General features: G+C 43.9%; 1 protein-coding gene across 1 annotated transcript; it reads right to left on the reverse strand.

Moving 5' to 3' along the window:
• Positions 1-3183: 3183 nt before the first annotated feature.
• Positions 3184-12668, reverse strand: LOC310869915 (proline-rich transmembrane protein 2). The gene is made up of 4 exons (XM_083780895.1): positions 12553-12668; positions 8149-8444; positions 5979-6111; positions 3184-3972 (listed from the first exon to the last, which is right to left on the reverse strand). Exons 1-4 carry the CDS (start codon positions 12626-12628, stop codon positions 3959-3961), a joined length of 519 nt encoding a protein of 172 aa, XP_083637021.1. The 5' UTR covers positions 12629-12668; the 3' UTR covers positions 3184-3958.
• Between the last annotated feature and the right edge of the window lie 8802 nt (positions 12669-21470).

Raw genomic sequence — 21470 nt, forward strand, 5'->3', positions numbered from 1 at the left:
CAAACATACACTGAAGTTTACTTTACATGACGTCAAAAAGTGAAATGTCTGTGAAATGACAGTATTCTATGATATAGTTATGTTTGTGCATCAAGAAATTGCCCTGAAATATAGTGACACTGTTTCATAAAATAATTGGTGGACACTATAACTCCAAGAGTAACAGTACTGGTAGTGGAAATATAATACACAACAGAGCAAAAAAATACAAAAAAGTCAAAAGTTTAACAGTCCATCCAAATAAAGACTTAAGATGGGAGGAGCGTGTCATGTCTCATAAAACACTCACAGGTCTAGGCAACTCTGAGAAAGTAGCGCAAGCAAGTTCAATACGAAAGTGTGTACAGCACGGCTATAGCGAAATCAACGAAAGCTAGCGATTTGCATTTGAAACTGAGCTGGAAACCGTTTATTTTTTGCATAATGTGCTTTTAGTATAAAGGCATGCTACAGTACAGTACATAGTAGTGGCAATGGAGAGGGCGAAACGTTGAGGCGTAGTCGGACAGTCTTCAGTATAGCGCAAGCCTCGTCTCTACTCCGTGCCCTGCATTGACATGATGATTTGGTTTGGTGCACAATGTCTGTCACTCTTCATATCCATTGGGAGACTTCCAGCCCAGTGGGTCAGCATGCACGTTTTTTGGCACCAAGTCAGTTGTGGTGGATCAGTCGCGTTTCCATAACAATATAAAGAGGGGGAGGAGGGGGGTTTGGGAGAGTTCATCGGTCATTCCGTTCTATTTACAGAGTGCTACACAAGTCGCCTGCTTGCTAAATGAGGCTAAAGTCGCAGTGTAAAAGCATTCTAATTAATAATGTAAACATGCACAGGAGGTTTGGGGCTTTAGGAAAATGAAGTGCTGATTTGTACGTCCGTAACTCTCACTTCACTGATGGAGGAGCATCTCAAACGGCTTTGTCCTTGAAGGATGTTAGCTATTACACACACGGAGGCGTGCACGCGCGCACACACACACACACACACACACACACACACACACACACACACACACACACACACACACACACACACACACACACACACACACACACACACACACACACACACACACACACACACACACACACACACAAGCACGCACACACACAGGCCCACACAAGCACGCACACACACAGGCCCATGCACGTACACACGCACACACACACACACAATCACACAAGCACGCACGCATGCACGCACACACACAGGCCCACGCACGCACACACACACACACACACACACACACACAGGCCCACACAAGCACGCACGCACACACACACACACACACACACACAGGCCCACGCACGCACGCACGCACGCTTGTCCCTACTGTGCGTGGTGGCTTGGCACACATTCCGGCCCTCTTGGCACACCATGAGACAACGCACTCCCAGAAGGTTGAACACTGGGAGAATGTTAACGTGTAATGCATGCCAGAGCTCTGCAGAGAGGGAAGGACTACTGACTCTACTGCAAACTCTTCCTACAAAGGGAAAGAGATTACATAACCCACCCGTTCCCAAACAGTGGGTCGGGATCCATTTCTGGGTCACAAGTGGGTCAAAAAATATATATATTTAAAAAAAAAATCCCAAAAGAGGAAAATAAATTCTATACATTAGAAAACAAATGATTAAGAAGAAGTGAAAATAGCCGAATAGCACACAACATGGCGCGAAGTGCCACGTTGTGAGCTTGTTGATTTTAACTAGCTTTGGGTTTGGGTTCCAGACAAACATCTAATTTGTCTTTTGGGTCATTAGGCTAATGCCTAAATTGTAAAGTTTGGGAAACACTGCTATACAGTGTGTTAACTCTTGAATTATAATAATGTATAAACACTGTGATGATACAATGTGAGGTCGGAAATAACTTTTTTTGGAGTGAGATAGTTCACTTGTTCTGTGAAGGGACAGTGGTTCTCAAACTGGGGTTCGGGGACCCCCACAGGTCCTTGCGGAATGTGGGCTTACGGTAACATTGGGTTCCATTTGAACACTCAGAGCTACTGTATGATTTTATAGATTGCGGTCACAGAGAAAAATCATATAAATTTGGGGGTTGTGACCTAATCAACACATATGAAACAGTGTGTGGGGAGGGGGGTCCTTCAAACAAAAAAAAAGCTTTGAGAGCCAGTGTTGCAGGAAGATGCTGCATCCTCTGCAGCGCTGCGTGTTGCAGGGAGATGCTGCATCCTCTGCAGCGCTGCGTGTTGCAGGGAGATGCTGCATCCTCTGCAGCGCTGCGTGTTGCAGGGAGGAAGTGGCTTATTGAGATGATCACCTTGGAAGCTCAGTGACTTTCCCTCGGCTCGCGGCTGAAAGCAAACCGCTGCCTCTGTGCAAAGCCAAACACTGCAGCTCAGCATAACCCCGGACCACCCACTGCCTGTGCATGCGCGCACACACACACGCATGCACACACTCACACTCATACACACAAACACACACACACACACACACACACACACACACACACACACAAATCTATGCACTCGCATAGACACACAGACACACAAACTACAGTATCTCTCGATTTGTGACCTTCCCTTATCCTCTCTCTCTCTCTCTCTCTCTCTCTCTCTCTCTCTCTCTCGCACTCTGTCACTTTCATCGAATGCAGCCTGTCTTCTATACACACACACACACACGCACGCGTGCGTGTGTGTGTGTTGCGCTCGGATAGCCTGGCATCATTCAGTGTTTCTTTTACTTTTCGTTCAATGCTCCCTCGGCCATTCTCTGTAGAAAAAGGAAGACAACTCCATTCTTGTTTGGTCATTGATCTATCATTCTATCACATAGACCAGCAATCTGTCCAAGCTGCTGACACCCCCCGAAGCCCACAGTCTCCACCACTCTCCACGAATTCCACTTTATTTCTTTATTTCTTTTATATTTTTGTATTTTTTGGCATCTATGATGAAAGGGGTTTCTCCGTTTGTTTGAAGAGCAGCGCAGATCACGATAATCCCATTATGGAGAGAGCAACCATATGTCCTTTAATTACCATGACAACTCACTCAATAAAGCCTGATTCATACCTCACCGTGCGGAGGTGTAGCGCGCCAGAAGTAAAGGACCTCAACGATGTGCCACAAGCTATCTCCGGCGCGCCACACCGCCGCGCCGCAGAGTACGAATCGAGCATAAGAAGCAGCGAGAGGAAGCAGCCTTGCAGGGGAAGAGGTGTTCGTGTCCTTTTCTACGCGTTATTATTTACTAAGTCTCGTCGTCAGTCTCATTTCTCTGCCTTCCGTGTCCCAACCAGCTAGTGGTGTTCGGGGGGAGGGTGGATGTTGCTCGGCGGTGTCGGAGGTAGAGGTCATGTGCTATGGGGGGGTTGGGGGGGTTGACCATGCTCGTGCTGCAAGAAACGGTTAGGGCAAAAACGGGAACAGGTTGCTTTAGGGGTTGTTTTGTTTTTCTTTTGTTTTTCAAAGGCAGGCGCCTGAGAAGTGCTTCGATGGAGACAGACAGGATTGTCATGTCTTGTTCAATGGTAGGTACTTGACGAGGAGTCATGCTTTGATGTCACAGGACGGGGTTTACGTCTTGTTCAATGGCAGGTGCTTGAGGAGGAGGAGGAGAAGGGTGCCTTGATGGAGACGTCGTGTTCAACAGCAGGTGCTTGAGGAGGAGGAGGAGGAGAAGGGTGCTTTGATGTAGCAGGACGGGGTTTACGTCTTGTTCAACAGCAGGTGCTTGAGGAGGAGGAGGAGGAGAAGGGTGCTTTGATGTAGCAGGACGGGGTTTTCGTCTTGTTCAACGGCAGATGCTTGAGGAGGAGAGAAGGGTGCCTTGATGTAGCAGGACGGGGTTTACGTCTTGTTCGACGGCAGGTGCTTGAGGAGGAGAGAAGGGTGCCTTGATGGAGCAGGACAGGAACGACGTCTTGTGGTGAAACATGTTGCTGTGCCGTCTCGGCTCTGGTTACCACGGCAACACCTCATCATTTCAATATTACTGAGAGAGGGAGAGAGAGAAGGAGAGATAGAGGGGGGAGAGAGGGAAAGCGTGGGTGATTCTTTATTATATTGCAAAAACAACATACTTGTAAGGCAAACTATAATCACTAACTTGGCGAAAGGGATACAAGATAAGTGCTGGTTTGAAATTGTCCAAATGGAGTTTACACTATATCAGCAGTGGAGAGGGAAAGAGATTTTTATTTTTACACACGGCACACAAATTGACTGACTGACTGATTTATTGATTAATTGACCAATTAACTGTTTGATTTATTGATTGGCATCTTCATTCACAAAACGAGGTACAAAGTTACACAACATATCTGTCGCTTCATAGCTTCCGATCTGAAGTTGAAGCCAGCTCAACTTATTTGCAGCTTTGTAGCTGTTGCATGTTTTGTACCAGATGTCAGATGTAGCTTTGTATCTTCATGTCGCTGGCTTCCATTGAAAATGAATGGTAGCCTGTAGCTTTGTATCTTCATGTCGCTGGCTGCCATTGAAAATGAATGGTAGCCTGTAGCTTTGTATCTTCATGTCGCTGGCTGCCATTGAAAATGAATGGTAGCCAGTAGCTTGGTAGCTGCCAGTGTGAACACAGCATAAGGATGTTAAGGCTTGATGGAGAATCAGTGCTCCCAGAATGCACTCTGGGTGTCTTCCCTCTCGCTGCTTTTAATCTCATCTCAGCCCACACCTCGTCCCACTCTTCCCGCTCTGTCTGTGACCTCAGTTCCACATTCACTTTGGCGGGCCACAGCAGAACCACCCACTTCCTGTGGACACCATACACCGCTGCCTTCATCTATTATTCATCCACTGCTTCACTGCTACTGTAGGATGTCCTGACGAAGGACCTGACACATAAGGCTGAGGAAAAACGTGTGTGGGAGTATGCCGGGGCTTTATTTTTTTTTTAAGTACTGGGAGTCACTCTCCTTGATAAATCTCTCATGCTATACCGTATTACAGTATGATATGACAGACAGACAGACAGACAGACAGACAGACAGACAGACAGACAGACAGACAGACAGACAGACAGACAGACAGACAGACAGACAGACAGACAGACAGACAGACAGACAGACAGACAGACAGACAGACAGACGTCCTCCCTCGAGAGGACGAAGACAGCTCAGCTACAGATCTTGCATGACCGCCCGGTCAAGAGTGACCTGTGCGACAGTGTGACCAAAGTGAAGCGACAGTGGAAACAGATATTTTCAATATTCACAAGCCTCTAGCCTGGTTTGGCCATATTAACATGGATTTACTCTCGCTTCCTCCTCGATATCACAGCGGGGAGGAGGCGTGAGTGAGTCCACGTTGTGTCTGGCATCGTTTAGTTTACCTACCAGCCAGGTTGTCTGCAGTGTCTGTCGTGCATACTCTGTGTCGATTAGAGTGAATTAACGTTCCACTCCTCGCCAATATAGCGGCACAAATTGTCAAATAGCTCTCTGTGGTGAGTCCAACAGTAAGCCACATGCGTAAACTCCAGTAGCCAGTTCATGAGCGTAAATACCGTGACGCACACAGACAGCACAATGGCCACCATCCTGTGCCATCCGTAAAATACAATTATAAATACACAGAGATGCAATGATAGTTCATTTGACCAAAGTTTGGCGAAAGCCCGATGGCTGCTGCAGTGCACATACACTTTGCCCCCTGGCTAATAACGTGGGGGAAGTTAGAAGAGGCCAGGGTGCCCCATGGGCTTTTATTTTTATTTTATCGGTTAACCATTAGCCGTTAATGTTGTCGGTTACCACATTTCTTAACGGCACCTTATCGGTTGGACACCCCTACTGCTACCTAGTACATTTTCCCTCAGAAACTATATATATATATATATATATATATATATATATACCGTATACCGGTATACTGTATATATATACTGGTATGTTACAGCTTAAATCCGAGGCATAAATTGAACCTCAGTAAAGGGAACTGAATAAAAGTGATATTTCTGGCAGTGTGCGATGGCTTTACCTCCCCAGTTCATAACGATGGCTGCGGTGATGACGGCGACCCCGCCCACCAGCGCCACCACGGACAGCACCATGGCGTTGCGGCCCAGACGCCGCGCCCCGTCGATGTTGCCTTGCTGCAAGCTGTTCCGGGACTGCATCCAAAAAACACAATGAAACACAAAGCTGTGAAATAGCTGACGGTGTGCAGGAAGGTATACGACACCAGTAAACAAACTAACAGCAACACTGTGTTCTTTCATTAAGGTGAAAAAGTATTGTGGCACGCTACACACACGCACGCACACTCACACACACACACACACAGAGGTTTGTATTACTAATAATTGTGAGGACACAGCATTTTAGTACGGAGACTTTATGAAGGCCATTTTTGCAGTATTGATGCATTCACCCCTGTGTCAATTATCGAATGTGAACATGCAAACTCCACAGTCCACACAGTGGGGCCCTTAATTTCGCCAACCCTGCCTCGGGTATGGGCACTGATGCGGAGGAGGAAACACTCACAGCGTCCCGAGCGGGAATTGAACCCAGGACCTTCTAGCTGTGAGGCGACAGCACTACCAACTGTGCCACGGTGCCCCGCCCTGTTCTAACCGTAAAACTAACTCTTAAAATCTTTTTCGTAACCATGAAACAACATTTTTCTTGTGGATCATGTGGCACACACGCACGCACGCACACACGCACGCACGCACGCACGCACGCACACACACACGCACACACACACACACACACACACACACACACACACGACTGGACAGCGTAGGGCCGTCTAACACAGGATGTTTTTTTTTATAATTAGACGGGATGATTTAGATCGTTGGCTTTAACAGGGGAGGAATATTTTCGATGACATTTCGATGAAAGAACTTCGTCCTGGGCGATGGGGGTGTTAAGAATGCTTGGTTTTCAGGTGGGTGGTACTGGTGATCCACCATAACTGAAGCCGCACCCACAGCTGTTGTTGTATGTCAGCGTATGATAAAGGGGGAGTGGTTAGGGTCGAGTAATGTTAATGTTAATGTTAATAGACACATACAAAACATAAAAAGTACAAAACTCACTTTAAATATTCTTTAGAAATGCTACTGGTATAAAAAATAATTACCACATCATTGCATTTGGACTTTAAATGCCTCGTTTATAAGGTCAGGACTGAAAATCTAATGTAATCCAATCTGCAGAGGCCCATTACAAACCTTGTTCCTTGTTTCTGTGGTTATTTAATAAAAAGAAGCAATTGCTTATTGCCAAGATTGCTTGAACGTTACACAGGAGTAACAATCTTGTTGTGCTGATGATTCAGAAATACCAATTTACCAAAAACAGCAATAACACTGCATATTATGATGGCAGGGAAATGGCTGATGCTGCGTGTAGCTAACAGGAGAGATGATAGTTGATGCATGACTGTTATATTTATATTATTATATATTATTATTATTTTAACCAAAAAAATATTTCAATCAAAGTTTATCGACAGCAAATATTTAAATCAATCAAAGCTTATCGAAAGAAGAGATTTCATTACTGTATGCAAATGTGGCCATTTTCATCATCCTGAATCATGCAGCAACATCAGGAGGACTTCCTTGCACTAGCTGTTAAAGCAGCAATGTTTTATTTGTATTATTTATTGAAAACCCAGCAGCAGTAAAACCCACGGCCTTCTTCACAGTGTGATTACCAGTGTTGGGCATCGTTACTTTTCTAAAGTTACAAGATTACCTTTGAGAAAAGTAACTTTTTATTTTTGCGTTATTTTACGTTACCGACTATTAAAACCCACATGCGAGGAAAAAAACAACAAAAAAACTGCTGCCTCCATACCAGTGTTAAGGAGCTGCTGCTTCACCAATTTGCACTGACGTTGATCTCCTCCTTTCCCCAATAAATCCAAAAACAGTGTGAATACTTCCACAGCCTTACTAAAGGATAAACTCTACGTCTTCTCTCAATCTCATGTCATTCCGCACACGTGTTGACAACGGGATGTGTAAACAACAGCTGTGGCGTCACACCTGCCTCATGCAACAACATTGGATGTTCATATTCAAAAGATCTATAAGCTCAAAGCGGCACATTTCGAGCTTGTGAATCTGCTTGTGTGACGCTTATAGTACGATCAAGTTAGGGCGATAAGATAGGAGCAGCTGCACTCGTACCATGACGGAGAAGGTGAGAGCCACGATGGTGATGGGCCACATGGGGCAGAAGCAGGACAGGATGGAGAGGAACAGGTAGTCCCGTGGTTTCTCTCCGCCGAGGCCCCCCTCCGTGATGGCGCTGGGCCGGCGGGTGAGTGAAGGCCGGGGCGAGCTCATGGCCAGGGAGCCAGAGCGGCTGCCTAGGCGCGTGCGATGCTGGTGCTGGCCGCCGGGCTTGGCAGCATACAGCGGCTTTGGCGACACGTGGGACACCAGGGGAGACGAGTCGCCCGACGCAGGACCGATGCCGTTACCTGGAGGATAGTGGAAATGGCATTGAGTGGCATGGCACGTGCACACATTAGGGGGCTTGAGCCCCTGCCCTTTTAACCGTCTGAAAAAAACTGTCCTTCCAAACCATGAAGGATTCACTATGGTGAAAGAAATGCAAATTGAAACAAGAAAACATGAAACAAGACCGTGGCTGTGGGGTGGTGGCTATGGGTCTTGGATGAAAATGCTGGCATTTAAGGTTAAAGGTTCTTTATTGTTGTACGTCTTGTGTGCAGATACATAATAAAAGTAAACATTTTCTGCTCCCCTGATTTTGCAGCAGCGCAGTGACTGTGATGAACAACAATAATGCTAGGAAAATACAGAAACAAACCTCTACGGAGAGAGGGGGGGAGAGAGAGAAAGAGAGAGAGAATAGCCGTAGCATGCAGCAAATGGAGATGGAAAGTGCCTCCACACCAGTACAGTACTGTAAGCATTTTTGTCAGTATGTCGAATGTTGTGAAAGTGACCTGTGTGTATTGCTTAGCATGTCGAATGCTGCAACATGACCTGTGTCCTTGTTCTTTGGCATTGTTCGTCCCACAGGGGGAGGGCTTTTAGCGCTTGGTGTGTCTTCGGGGGGGGTCAGGGTCGGTTGGGAAGCGGAACGTAGAATAAACTCTGTTTTTATGGTCAGCAATCTGGGAAAACATTCGGTTTTAGACCACCTCAACTCGGGTTTCACTCCTCCACTTTCTTAGTCAGAATCATGTCAGTGTCATGATAAATATTGTGTCAGTATCATGTCAGTAACATGGTAAGTATCATGGTCAGTGTCATGGTCAGTATCATGTCAGTATCATGTCAGTGTCATGCTAAATATCATGTCAGTGTCATGCTAAATATCATGTCAGTATCATGCTAAATATCATGTCAGTAGCATGTCAGTATCATGCTAAAATCATGTCAGTATCATGTCTGTCAGTATCATGCTAAATATCATGTCAGTAGCATGTCAGTATCATGTCAGTAGCATGATGGTATGAATGATATGGCCAGTATTGATTGGTGAGGTCCAGTGTTATATTTACCCAAGTATTTCTACTCCATTGCATATATTAGGCAAATATTGTACGCATCAGTTGGGACGCATCAGTCCCAACCATAGGGACTCAGAATCTCCTGTACTTAAACAGCAGATCCAAAACGACAGGTGGTAGCTGGGGTGGAGGAGGTTGAGCAGCAAAGGTTTAAGCAGACAGCAACGCGGCAGTATCAGTGTGCAGCAGCAAACAAGCAAGCAGTTTGAGCAGTGCAAACTTCCAGTTTAAATAGCCAGTATGAAGATGGAATGACTGTGTGCATTTGATGAAGTGAATCATGTGAATGAGAACGTGATGCTGAGGCGGCCCAATGAACGGCCGGCAGTAACCGCACTGAGTTTCCTGACTGAACGTGCTCTGCGCATGTCTGTGACAGGCACGAATCTGCTCATACATGGGTGAGGTAGTCCTTCATGTATCTTGTAAACAGGATCAAATCCATTTGATTGGTTCAATTCTGCCAGATCATGGACACACCGCCATCACGTGCCATGGAAGCGATATCATTTTTTGTAATAAATCAATGCAGATTTATTGTATTACCATCAATGCAGAGGGTTTTTTTCTTTCCTTTGGAAATTGGATCTTTGGGGGATTTGATTCCCTGCACCACACAGAAGAGATGAGGTGTGTGTGTGTGTGTGTGTGTGTGTGTGTGTGTGTGTGTGTGTGTGTGTGTGTGTGTGTGTGTGTATTTGTATGTGTACCGTATGTGTATGTGTATGTGCGTGTGCGTGTGTGTGTGTGTGTGTGTGTGTGTGTGTGTGTGAGAGGGTGTGTGTGTGTGCGTCTGCATGCGCCTGTGTGTGTCTGTGCGTGCGTGGTTTTCTACACTGTCACTCTCGATAAAGAACAAATTCTCATTTATAAAACATTGAGCACTTAGCCTAAAACAATCAGATTTAAAAGATAGAGGGTAAAAGACTATGGGCTCCATTTTCGTCACCGCTAAACCTCTTATCCCTAAACTTCTTTGCCATTTTTTTGTACTATTTTGCAAAACATTTTTTAATATTTAAAATGGCCACCAGTCTACAAGCTCAAAACATGTCAATGGAGATTGGCTAGTTGAACTATTCAAAAATGTTTTGCACATTGTAGGTGTAGAGTTCTGCTGTTAGGATAATGGAACATCTGTGGAAGGCACCAGCAATAACCACAGTACTAACATTTGTAATAGTAACATAAAAGCGACGTAAAAAATGGTGTGAGAAATATAATTAAAGTGCATAAAAAGAATATCAGAGTGCGATATAAGTGTGCGTGAACAGCATAAAAAAGTGAAAAACACGAAACACTGATCGAGTCATAAAAGCACGTCTTTAAAAATGTGTTGAAGAAGTGATTTATATATCGAATTCACATGTCAGCAATAGCGCCATCCTTCCCCAAAAAGCAACGTGTTACAGCTGATACCCATTGTTGTTATGATTCTTGCTGCGCTGTAACCACTGTTACAGAACAGTATGTTCCCATATCCCACAGAGATTCCTTTCCAAGGTCAGAGCACTGCATCCCCAATGGCATTACACATTACATACACATTTATTCTATGTACTGTTTACGACAGCCATTCATAACCTGTGTGCTGTGGTGTGAAGTAAGTCAGTACATTTATCTAGGTACCGTACAATTACCGTACAAACTTGAGTATTTCCAATTTCCATTACTTTCCACCACATCTCGAATCCAAATATTGTACTTTTACTCCACTACATTAATTATAATACTTAAGGTTTTTGTTACTTTAGTTACTTTGTAGATTTTGATTATTATTACAAAATATACATTAACAATATATATACCCGCACGCACGCACGCACGCACACACACACGCATGCACACATACACACACACACTGCAAAAGTGCAAGTACAACGTACAAGCTCGAATCGCAAACACTGTTGTACGATAAAGCCCTTTGAAACAGTATCGACTAAAGATACAGTAAACCCAGAAGATATAAACCCACATTTTCTGATATGGACAACAAATCCATCACACATTTAGCACTCACAATAGCAAATGATACTGATCCTCCCCTGACATCGTCACTTCAAACTCATGCCATCTGGACGAAGATACAGAAATGACTCAAATGAGCATTGCGCCTGGCTGTCACAGACATGTGCAGAGCAAGTTCAGTCAGGAAACTCAGTGCAGTTGCTGCTGGCCCTTTAATTGGGCCGCCACAGCATCACGTTCACATGATTCACCTCATCTAATCACACACCCATCCCATTTTCATACCGGCTATTTAAACTGGCTGTTTAGGTACGGGGATTCGGAGTCCCTATGGTTGGGACTGATGCGCTTGATCTGAGTACCTAAAAGCAGATCCAATTCATCGCCAAACCATAATAAATATATTGCTCATTTGTAATCAATAACTATATATTCCATCCATTCTTGAGTTGTCCTGACTGAACGTTGAAATGGGAAAAGGTTTCTTTTAGTAGAAGTTGTGTCCCTCGCTGATGGGACGGTGTTTGTTTTGATGTTTTGTCTTGGTGTTGTTACGTGTTGTAGGGCTGCACAAAATTTATGCCAAATATTGCAATATCAATATAGAGCCCTGGAGTGGCCATGGTGAGAAAATGTATTTATCTCGACCGGTCGAGATATTATCTTGACCGGTTGAGATATTATCTTGACCGGTCGAGATATTATATATATTTTTGCGATACTGATATTGCGCATAACGATGCGATAATGATATATTGTGCAGTACCAGTAAGACATTGACGGCAGACTGCTGGGCGAGCGCTGGCGCTTTGGCATGGGGAGGTCAGATCAACATGAAGGAATTCTGTACTGGCCATTTAAGGAGCATGTCTTGAGTGTACCGCGCTTGATGAGGTCAGATCAACATATGGAATGTCAGAACAGGTCAGCTCCATATATGGAGATCTAAGGGTGGTAGATGTCATAGTGATGTCACAAGACCTGGGCACCATACAGCATATGGGAGCTTTCCCATGTATGGGGATTTTGAGTGATAGACAACAGTAAAGACAACTCAGATATTAAAGGCTGAACTTACTGGCCTCTGTCTTCTCGTTCACCACTGACAGGTGGTCCTGCTCCGCGCCGGCTGGCTGCGAGGTGACCGTGCCCATGCTGGAGCGCCGCGACTGCCGTCCCCCCTCTTCGGGGGCCAGGTTGACACTGCTGGGGCTGCTGGCCATGGTGGAAGTCCTTCTGGGTGTCGGCGGTGGAAAGCTGTCCGGGGAGTGGGGGGATGGGGCTTTATCTGCAACGGAGAGCGGTGGTTTTTCTCAGGCCTTTTCATTGTGAGGACCCACATTTTGACAGTGTTTGAAAAAGTATTCACATTTGTTACTCAAGTAAAAAGTATCAATACTGCAATGTAGAGATACTCTGTAACAACAACAACATGTGCCTAAAGTACCAAAAGTAGAAAGTACTCGTTGTGCAGAATGTTGTCAAATGTATACAAATCTTTGGAAAATATATCTACAAGCTCACAATGTGTTGCGATGAAATGGATTGTGAGCCTGTAGATCGGCTATTTTCAAATGGCCAAAATGTATATGGCAGAGCTGCGTAATGTATGTTTTGTAATAATAATCACCATCTACAAAGTAACTACAAACTAAAGGTTTTCAAATAATTGTAGTGGAGTAAAAGTACAATATTTGCCTCTGAGATGTAACGGAGTAGAAGTGAAAGCACTGAAAATTGGAAATACTCTAGTAAAGTAAATTTACTAGAAAAAAATAACTTGTAATTGTACAGTACATCAAGTTCAGTACTTAGTTACTTAAATTTGCACCACTGACTATGGGTACAGCTGTGGATCAGCTGGAGAAGACACTCAGTGAAGAGATGGAAAAGCTGTGTAATGCAGACTCAGAGCGGAGGAGGATCCAGCAATGCAGTGGAATCTGGGGCCAAATGTTTTTGCCTATGGGGGCACTACCTCCTTTCTGTGTAGAAACAGGATTCTCCCCTTTCTTAGTCCACTTACTCCCAGGTGTGTCTGTGTTTATTCCTACTAGCAACAACACTACATGTTGATGATGCTGATTTAGAAAATACCAATCTAATCCAGTCTGAGGATGGAAAACAAGTGAATGATGGAGCCATAAAGAAGAATCTCCCAAACAGCAAAAAGAGATTCTATTATCTATGACGCCAGGAAGGTAGGATCGAGTGGCCAGAGTCCATCAACAGGAAGGGATTCATGAACCTTACTGAGACCCAAAATTGTTACTGGACTATCTGGTTGAGGAATGGAAATGAGTACAGGGTCATCCTCCCCATAAGAGAGGACCGAGCTCCAGAACATGTAGTGTGGAGGATTATGAGGGTCTACTCTGCAACTCTGCATGGTCTCCTTTTAAGTGGAGGCCAGCCCAGAGTTCATATCAACTCTTTCATGGGCTGCACTTTCATTGTCATTATTCATACGAATACAAGAGATTACTTCTCATTAAGATAAGTGTAACATAATGTAAGGTTCTTGCTTTTTTCAGCCTAATCAGGAATAACCTATGTCAGGAACGATGTACACTCGGAAACCCAGATGTTTTTATTTCCAGGGAGAAAAACATTACTCTGGGGCTGAGTCCACTCTCTGCTGATTTCTGATCGTCTGCACCTTTGTTAAATTGATGCACACACGTACTGTACCCACACACACTTCTCTCTCTCTCTCTGTCAATCCAATTAATTAAGCTCATGTCATGCAGTTTGCATGCTGTAGTTTCTCCCGGCGGATCCTGCCGGGAGCTGCCTATGCCATAGAAAGCATAGGTGAGGTTCCAGTCTAGGAACGATTCAATAAGGTAACTGTCAGGAACTGCTGTTAGGACCCAAGTACTCAAACAAACTCCAAAACTCCAAACATAGCAGTCATGAGGATCACATTTACTTGAGGATAACAACAGCACAATTTACACACAGACAATACTTTAACATAGAGCCATTAACTTAAGATCCAGCACAGGAACCAAACAAGGAGTCAAGGACCCAGTTTAAATAGTCTGGAGCTCGTCACCCAACCAGGCTCAGCTGGTCCTCACAGGTGACGGCACGCTGGACAATCAGATACTTGTACAGAGGAGAGGAGATTGGCCATAGAGGAATTAGGACCCGGAAGAGCCTTAATTCTGAGTTGCGTCACCTCATACCATAGAGTAATAAAAGGATAGAGACTGATCTAGCGCTATTCATGTCAGTGGAAGTTGCTCAGTGGCGTTTTGAAGCACCCGAGCACCGAGTCTATTTCCGCCTTTTTGGGCGCATTTCCGCATTGGACCACCACATTTTGGTGGTCCAAAATGTTTTACTATTTCGAGTTACTATTTAAGACTGACAGGAAAGAAGGAGAGAGAGAAGGGGAGAGACATGAATGGGACTCGAACACGCGACACGCTGTCAGGCCATAGCCTGTGGCAATGTGGCATGTGCCTGGACCACTTGGCCAGCAGGCGCCTCCCCCCGCCGCTGTTTTCTGCCCCATCATAACACAACTCTCTAATAGAAGGCTCTGGGAGCAGGGCATAGGAGTGGGAGGGGCAAAGGCAACTCATGGACAAACAGGGAGGGGCGGAGGCCGTGACTGAAACAGGTAACACTTCTAGATTAATCCACGGAGGGGAATACATATAATATAAAAAGAATATATATATATATATTATTTCAAAAGATATATTTTTTTAATTAAGACATTTTAAATAAATATATAAAACAAACAAACAAATCTAAGAAATTCCATTAATAAAAAATATATATAATATTAAGAATTTGTGAAAATAGCCGATACAAGCTACAAGCCAGGTCCCAGGCAAACATCTAATCTCTCTTTTGGGTCTCTACCTGAAAAGTTTGGGAACCACTGGACTAGAGCATTGTTTCCCAAAGTGGGGTCCTTAGGGTGTTCCAGGGGGTCCCCAGCTAAAGTAGTTAATACAGCAGCACAATCATTTTAACGACTGTATCCATTTATATGTTGGATTATTCAAAATCTTGAAAATGTTTGGAATATTTCATTTAACCATTAAATAAACCATTATTTTATCATGTACTGGTCCAACTAGTTACTGCATGCCGTACACTGGGGCTGCACTGCAGTGGCAGCCATGATATTTCTCCTTGGAGGAACTGGTTGGATAACTGACAGAAGTCCAGAATTCAGTATTGTGATAAAGCATTGCTGTAGTTTCCACTGACTGAGCAAGCTTCGCCAGTGAGTATATGGAGAGACGCAGTATAGGCGGTGCAGTAGCAAAGCAGGTTAGATGCAGTGTAGATGCGGCACAAGGAACTTGGCATGTGGACAATATTTCTTTAGGCAGGGGTGTTGCAGTCCAAAACTGTTAATTTCTGGTGAGCGGCCAGTCAGACACTAGTCTCTGCTGCATGGTGCTCTCTGAGGCACAGCGGCTCTGTTTAGTGTCTGAAACCTTTCATATTACAAGGACCACCAAATTAGTATGTATTTGGGAACGGATGGCCATCTGATTTTATTTTATTATTTTGCCAGGGACCCCATACAGGATTTGAGTTGTTATGTGAGAGTGCAGACTAATAGCGAACACCAACTCTGGACTGCTTTATCGCTGCCCTCCTGTTGGTTAAAATGATAAAAAAATACTCCACATTTTTCACATTTTGTTCAAGATTTTTTGAAAATAAGCGATCATTGATTGTGATGCTATTAACAAATTTAGTTTGTTAAGGGGCACGGTGGCACAGTTGGTAGTGCTGTCGCCTCACAGCTAGAAGGTCCTGGGTTCGATTCCCGCTCGGGGTGCTGTGGGTGCTGGCGGTGTGTTTCCTCCTCCACGTCATCAGTGCCCATACCCGAGGCGGTGTTGGCGAAAGGGCCTTTCTGTGTGGAGTTTGCATGTTCTCCCCGTGTCCCCTAGGGTAGGTACCCTCACAAAAACATGCAGTAATCCTGGTCTCTAAACTGCCTCCCCCTGGCCAGCCGGGGCGCCTGATGGAGGGGAATGGAACTGGTTGGAATAACGTGTTCCTTCCACGCGCTACGTCCAACCAGGGAAACTCCCCCCTGTCAGGTGTAATGGAGCAACTTGGACACTCAAGCATGAAGGAAGCATGAGTTCAAGTCCGTTGCTCTCCCCAGGTTGGTGGAGGGTGTGTAGAGCCCAGGATCACATTAGATAATTGACACAGGGGTGAAAAATGGGTTACAAGTACCCCATTTTGAGAACCACCACCAGGCACCTCGGAAACTGCTGTTGAACACGGGTCGCATAGTTGCATGGCGTGCATATTAACTCTTTCTATGCTAAGTATGAGATTTCTCGTACTCATTACATTGGTGGTCTCCAAGCTGGGAAACCGGAAATGAAAGTACCCAAATATGGGGAAATAGCCCCAGCAAGGCTTACCAACCCTCTGCTGCCACGTAGTGGCAGATAATGAATTAACCACTCAGCTAAAGAGCCATATATGCTTGCTCGTGAGTCGCAAGTGGTAATGTAACATCATACAAGCCTACAGTCTTATTTTTGTATACTTGTGACTTTCACTCCACAACATTTGAAAAACAAATATTGTACTCCACTCAGTCCACTGCATGTCTAGGAAGGGGGAACGTACATCATGATTTAACCACTTAAGGGGGGGGGGGGGATTTCAATAGGCCTACTAAAATGTCAATATTAAAAAGAAAATGCCCTTTCTATTTGTATACTTTTGAATATACTGACATTCTCCTGTACTTTTACAAATGTGGCAACTTTCACTGATATTAGCGTTGTATACTTTGACTCATGTAGTGGGGTTCAGTACTTTGTCCACCTGTCGGTAAGTGTAAGGGCCGATTCATACTCCTATTTTACCGCTGTTTCGGCGCTGTAGTGCCGAAATGATTTCGGCTCGTCAGAAATTTTCAGTAGCACCGAAGAGCCGACTTTAGGACGGTACCCGCCCCCCCGAACCTCAAATGACGTCAAATTGTAGGCTCTTCAGCGCCGAACCGACTTTTATTCGGCTCTAAAATAGGAGTATGAATCGGCCCTAACTCGTGGTTGCGGTGACAACACGTTGCTCCTGAGTCCTGACTGTATTTTGCCAGGCTGAATAGCTGTGGGAGGTCATCAATTTGCGCCTCTGTAAATAGCGTTTAGATTGTGAATTAGAGCGTATGTGAGAGAAAGGCCATAAACTGCTGCCCTGGAGCACTCAGCCAAGGCTAGAGGCTCATAAATTCTTCTATTATACCATTATGAAGCAATAGACTGGTGAGCCAAAGACTTCCACACACACACAATTAGGTCTCTCGCTCACAGGCTACAGTAAAAGTTCAAGACAGCAAAGTATGGAATTTTACAGTGGTAGAGAAAAACTTTTATTTCTAAGTAAAAGTCCTGTTTTCAAATTTGTTTATTAATAGTACAAAAAGTATTGCCTGCAAAAGATACTAAGGTACAAATTATTGTATTCATAATTTGGATTATTATTATTATAAGGTCTATAGGCTGAGCTTGGTACTGTACACTGTGGTGTATGGAGGTATGTGGACTGGAGGTACTACAGGTGTATGTGAGAGAAAGTGGAAAATAGAAGAATGTACTTTACTGTAATGTTTAATGATAAACATTGCCATCTTTGGGTGAAACTGCTGAGCTGAAACAACATAAAACAAAAAAGGACAGTACTTATTTTCAAAATGGGACTTACTGTCATGGTCACAAAATAATTCTGCAATAATTCTGCTCAGGAGGCACTAATTGCAACTCTTTCACTCCATGTATTTGTAACTTTGTAATCATGATATATTAGCTAGGGTTTTCTCAAATGGGGTTTTCTCATTTATAATGGTTATCATGGCAGTACTTAGATGCAGAAGTCAGGTGAACGGGGCACTGAAACCAAACAAGTCTGAGAACCACTGCTGGGCGCAACACAGCAGCTAATGAGAATAATAACGATTGAGGCGTTCCAACGTGCAAGCATCGACTATACTATTGACCATTGTCAGTGGTGTAAAGTAACTAAGTACATTTACACACATAATGTAATTAAGCACAATTTTTACTTTACTTGAGTGTTTCCAATTTTCTTCTACTCCACTACATTTAAGGGGAAAATATTCTACTTTTACCACTACAATATTTGAAAACTTTAGTTACTATTTACTCCATTTGAAAACAGACTGCTATTTTCACATGATTTTTATAAATTGTATCAGTACATTTGAAGAACATTTGAAAACATTTTGGATGAGTACTTTCTACTTTTGGTACATTTTGATACAAATACTTTTGTATTTTTACATTGCATTGTTGATACTTTTACTTAGTAAACATTTTACTTTTTCCACCACTGATGATTGGCAGCTAGCATGATCACACTATTTACCTTAATCCTAGCAGAGGTCTAACTCACACAAACGGAAAGGCCTCTGTGAGGCCAAGCATGAATGTTTTGTCTAATGAAAAGGGGGGGGAAGTGTATCTGTGTATATATATGTGTTGCTATATGGGTATGCTATACCATATTATATTATTATCTTACAGTATTACATGTATTACTATTGCCACTATACTTGTATGTATCTGAAAATGTTCGAGAACCACTAGTTTAAAACAACATCTTGGGCCTGACTCCTAACTCAGAGATGACTCCTGACTCACCCTGCTTTAAAACGATGATGTGCATTCTGCATTGTCACCTTTCACCTATTAGATTAATTGAGCCTGTACAGTGTACAGTATGTATGTGCCACATGTCCGAGAGCCTAGGAGAGGAATAGCTGCTTAACGCCTCATCATCATAGGGCGCCTTCATCATAGGACGGCATCGCGTGGCAAAAATAGCCAATGCAATGTGTCAGGAGCATGTAGAAATGGCTATTTCCAGCGTATATCAAAGTGTCCACGAGGTATGAGGGAGGATACTGGCGAAGAAAGCACTGTTGTTGCACAGAACTAGACGTCACAAGGCTGCCAAGAGACACAATTAATTACTTGTAGCATAATGATGACCACCCGAGGACAGGCAGTCATTATGTACCCTGTGCCGTAATTTCTCTTTTAAGAAGACAACAAACAGAAGGTAAAGGCTTGTGTAATGTAGTAATTAAAATGTGCGTAGAAGAATCAACTGAGGTTAGCGAAGATGTGAAATAAGGAGAAGGTGACTGTTATGAGTGACTCCCAAAGCAATTAACCTGCAATCCCTTTGTACCACCTCTCGCCGAGTGACTGGTATCAACTGATGACAACAATTATACATCAAGTCCAAAGGACGCTTGAGGTAAGGTTAGAGAGTGAACAAAAAATAAAGTGGCTAAAACAAGTCATAAAAAGTGTCTGCCAATATTATTTGGGCCGAAGTCGGAGTGAGTGCTCGGATGATGTTCTGTAGATAAACGTTTGCTCTGTATGGATCATGGACCGGAACAATGGGGCCTTGACTTCCACGGGTCCCTGGGGGCCATGTATATTTACATAAATATATATTACATTTATGTTGAGCGGCCTCAAATTATCATGGGCATCCCCAGTAGGGATGTCACAATTATTACATAATCGTCTAATCGCAATTATTTGAAACTAGTCCTTACCCGTTCGAATATATGAACACCAAATTATGTACAGTGTGGGTAATGCAATTTACTAGATCATAGTATTGGTGTATGTATTTTGAGGTGTACGCAGTCTGGGGCTGGGGGAGGGAGGTGTTAAGGGATGAGCTTGGGAAGTTGGGAGTTTTAGGCACAAAATGTGTTATTATTAGGCAGGTGGTCCGCGAAGCATTCCTGTATCTGCAGCATTCCTGTATCTGCACACACACACACACACACACACACACGCCCCCGTCCCTAACTTGCCATATAGTTATGTTATTTGTCCCGGGCGGCTCGTGTCGCCTGACACACGGTCCGCCCACGGTCAAAAGGATTTGAATGTAATGTACAAGTAGTGCTGCCTAAAGCTTATGAGCTTAATATCCCATACGGGAGAGACCCGAGTTTGAATCTGGGTGTTGCCATGATCCACATTGTATAGGGCTTAGAAATATGGACACAATTTCAAGATATGTTTAACCAAATAACACAACATTTTGCACAATGTTTTAACATTCAAAAGTCCATTGGCTCTCAAAGTGGGGTTCTATGGGGTCCCCAACCAAACATTTTCAGATGGGGGTCCAAATATATATTCCTTGGCATTGAAAAGTTTGAGAAACACAAATCTAGTATCACATCACAATATCAATATATGGAATGGATATATTGACCAGTCCTATACCACGTTGGGCCTCCCAGTGGGGCAGGGGAGGGCTGTCACGCAGACATCCGTCTCCCATCTGGGTAATCCCTCAAAGGCTTCAGTCACTTACTAGCTGTATGACTCTCCTTAATTCAAAACGTTCCTTTGACTGCAGACAGATTTGAGTCAGTTACCGTCCCCACGGTGTGATGAAGTCAGCTTCAACAAGCCACAAGATTGATCCCCGTCGTCGCTGACACTGATGGTTATTCATGGAAAGATCTAGCGCTGTAGTTAAGTCACTGCAGCTTCCAGCGGCAAAGTTCACAGTTCATGACAAAACAAAAAAGACTTTCTGATTCCATTGGGGGGTGCAATCTAATTACTTGTGGATGTCTTTGGCCTGCAGAATGTTAAGTTAAACAATTTCACACATTATACAAGTTGTAGCACTTGTATAACTGGGGTGTGTTGAACATGTAATCCAATTATTCCTGGTTCTGTTCTGAGTGGGGAACCTGTTGAAGATTGTCAGCCACCTGCCTCTAGACAGGGAACTATTCAGTCTCTCTACTTTCAACAACACAAGCACAAATCATATTTAACCCATGTAATTTGTTGATAAAGGGCATTCAATCTGGAAAAGCATCTGTGATTTTAGCTATATACAGCAACATAACACACGGCCTAAAAGGGGATATTCACTTCCTGGCTGGGGTCCCAATACTGTAGGCTATGTGTAAAA

This window comes from Protomyctophum parallelum (assembly GCF_964188405.1).
Source record: "Protomyctophum parallelum genome assembly, chromosome: 13".
Taxonomy (NCBI): Eukaryota; Metazoa; Chordata; class Actinopteri; order Myctophiformes; family Myctophidae; genus Protomyctophum; species Protomyctophum parallelum.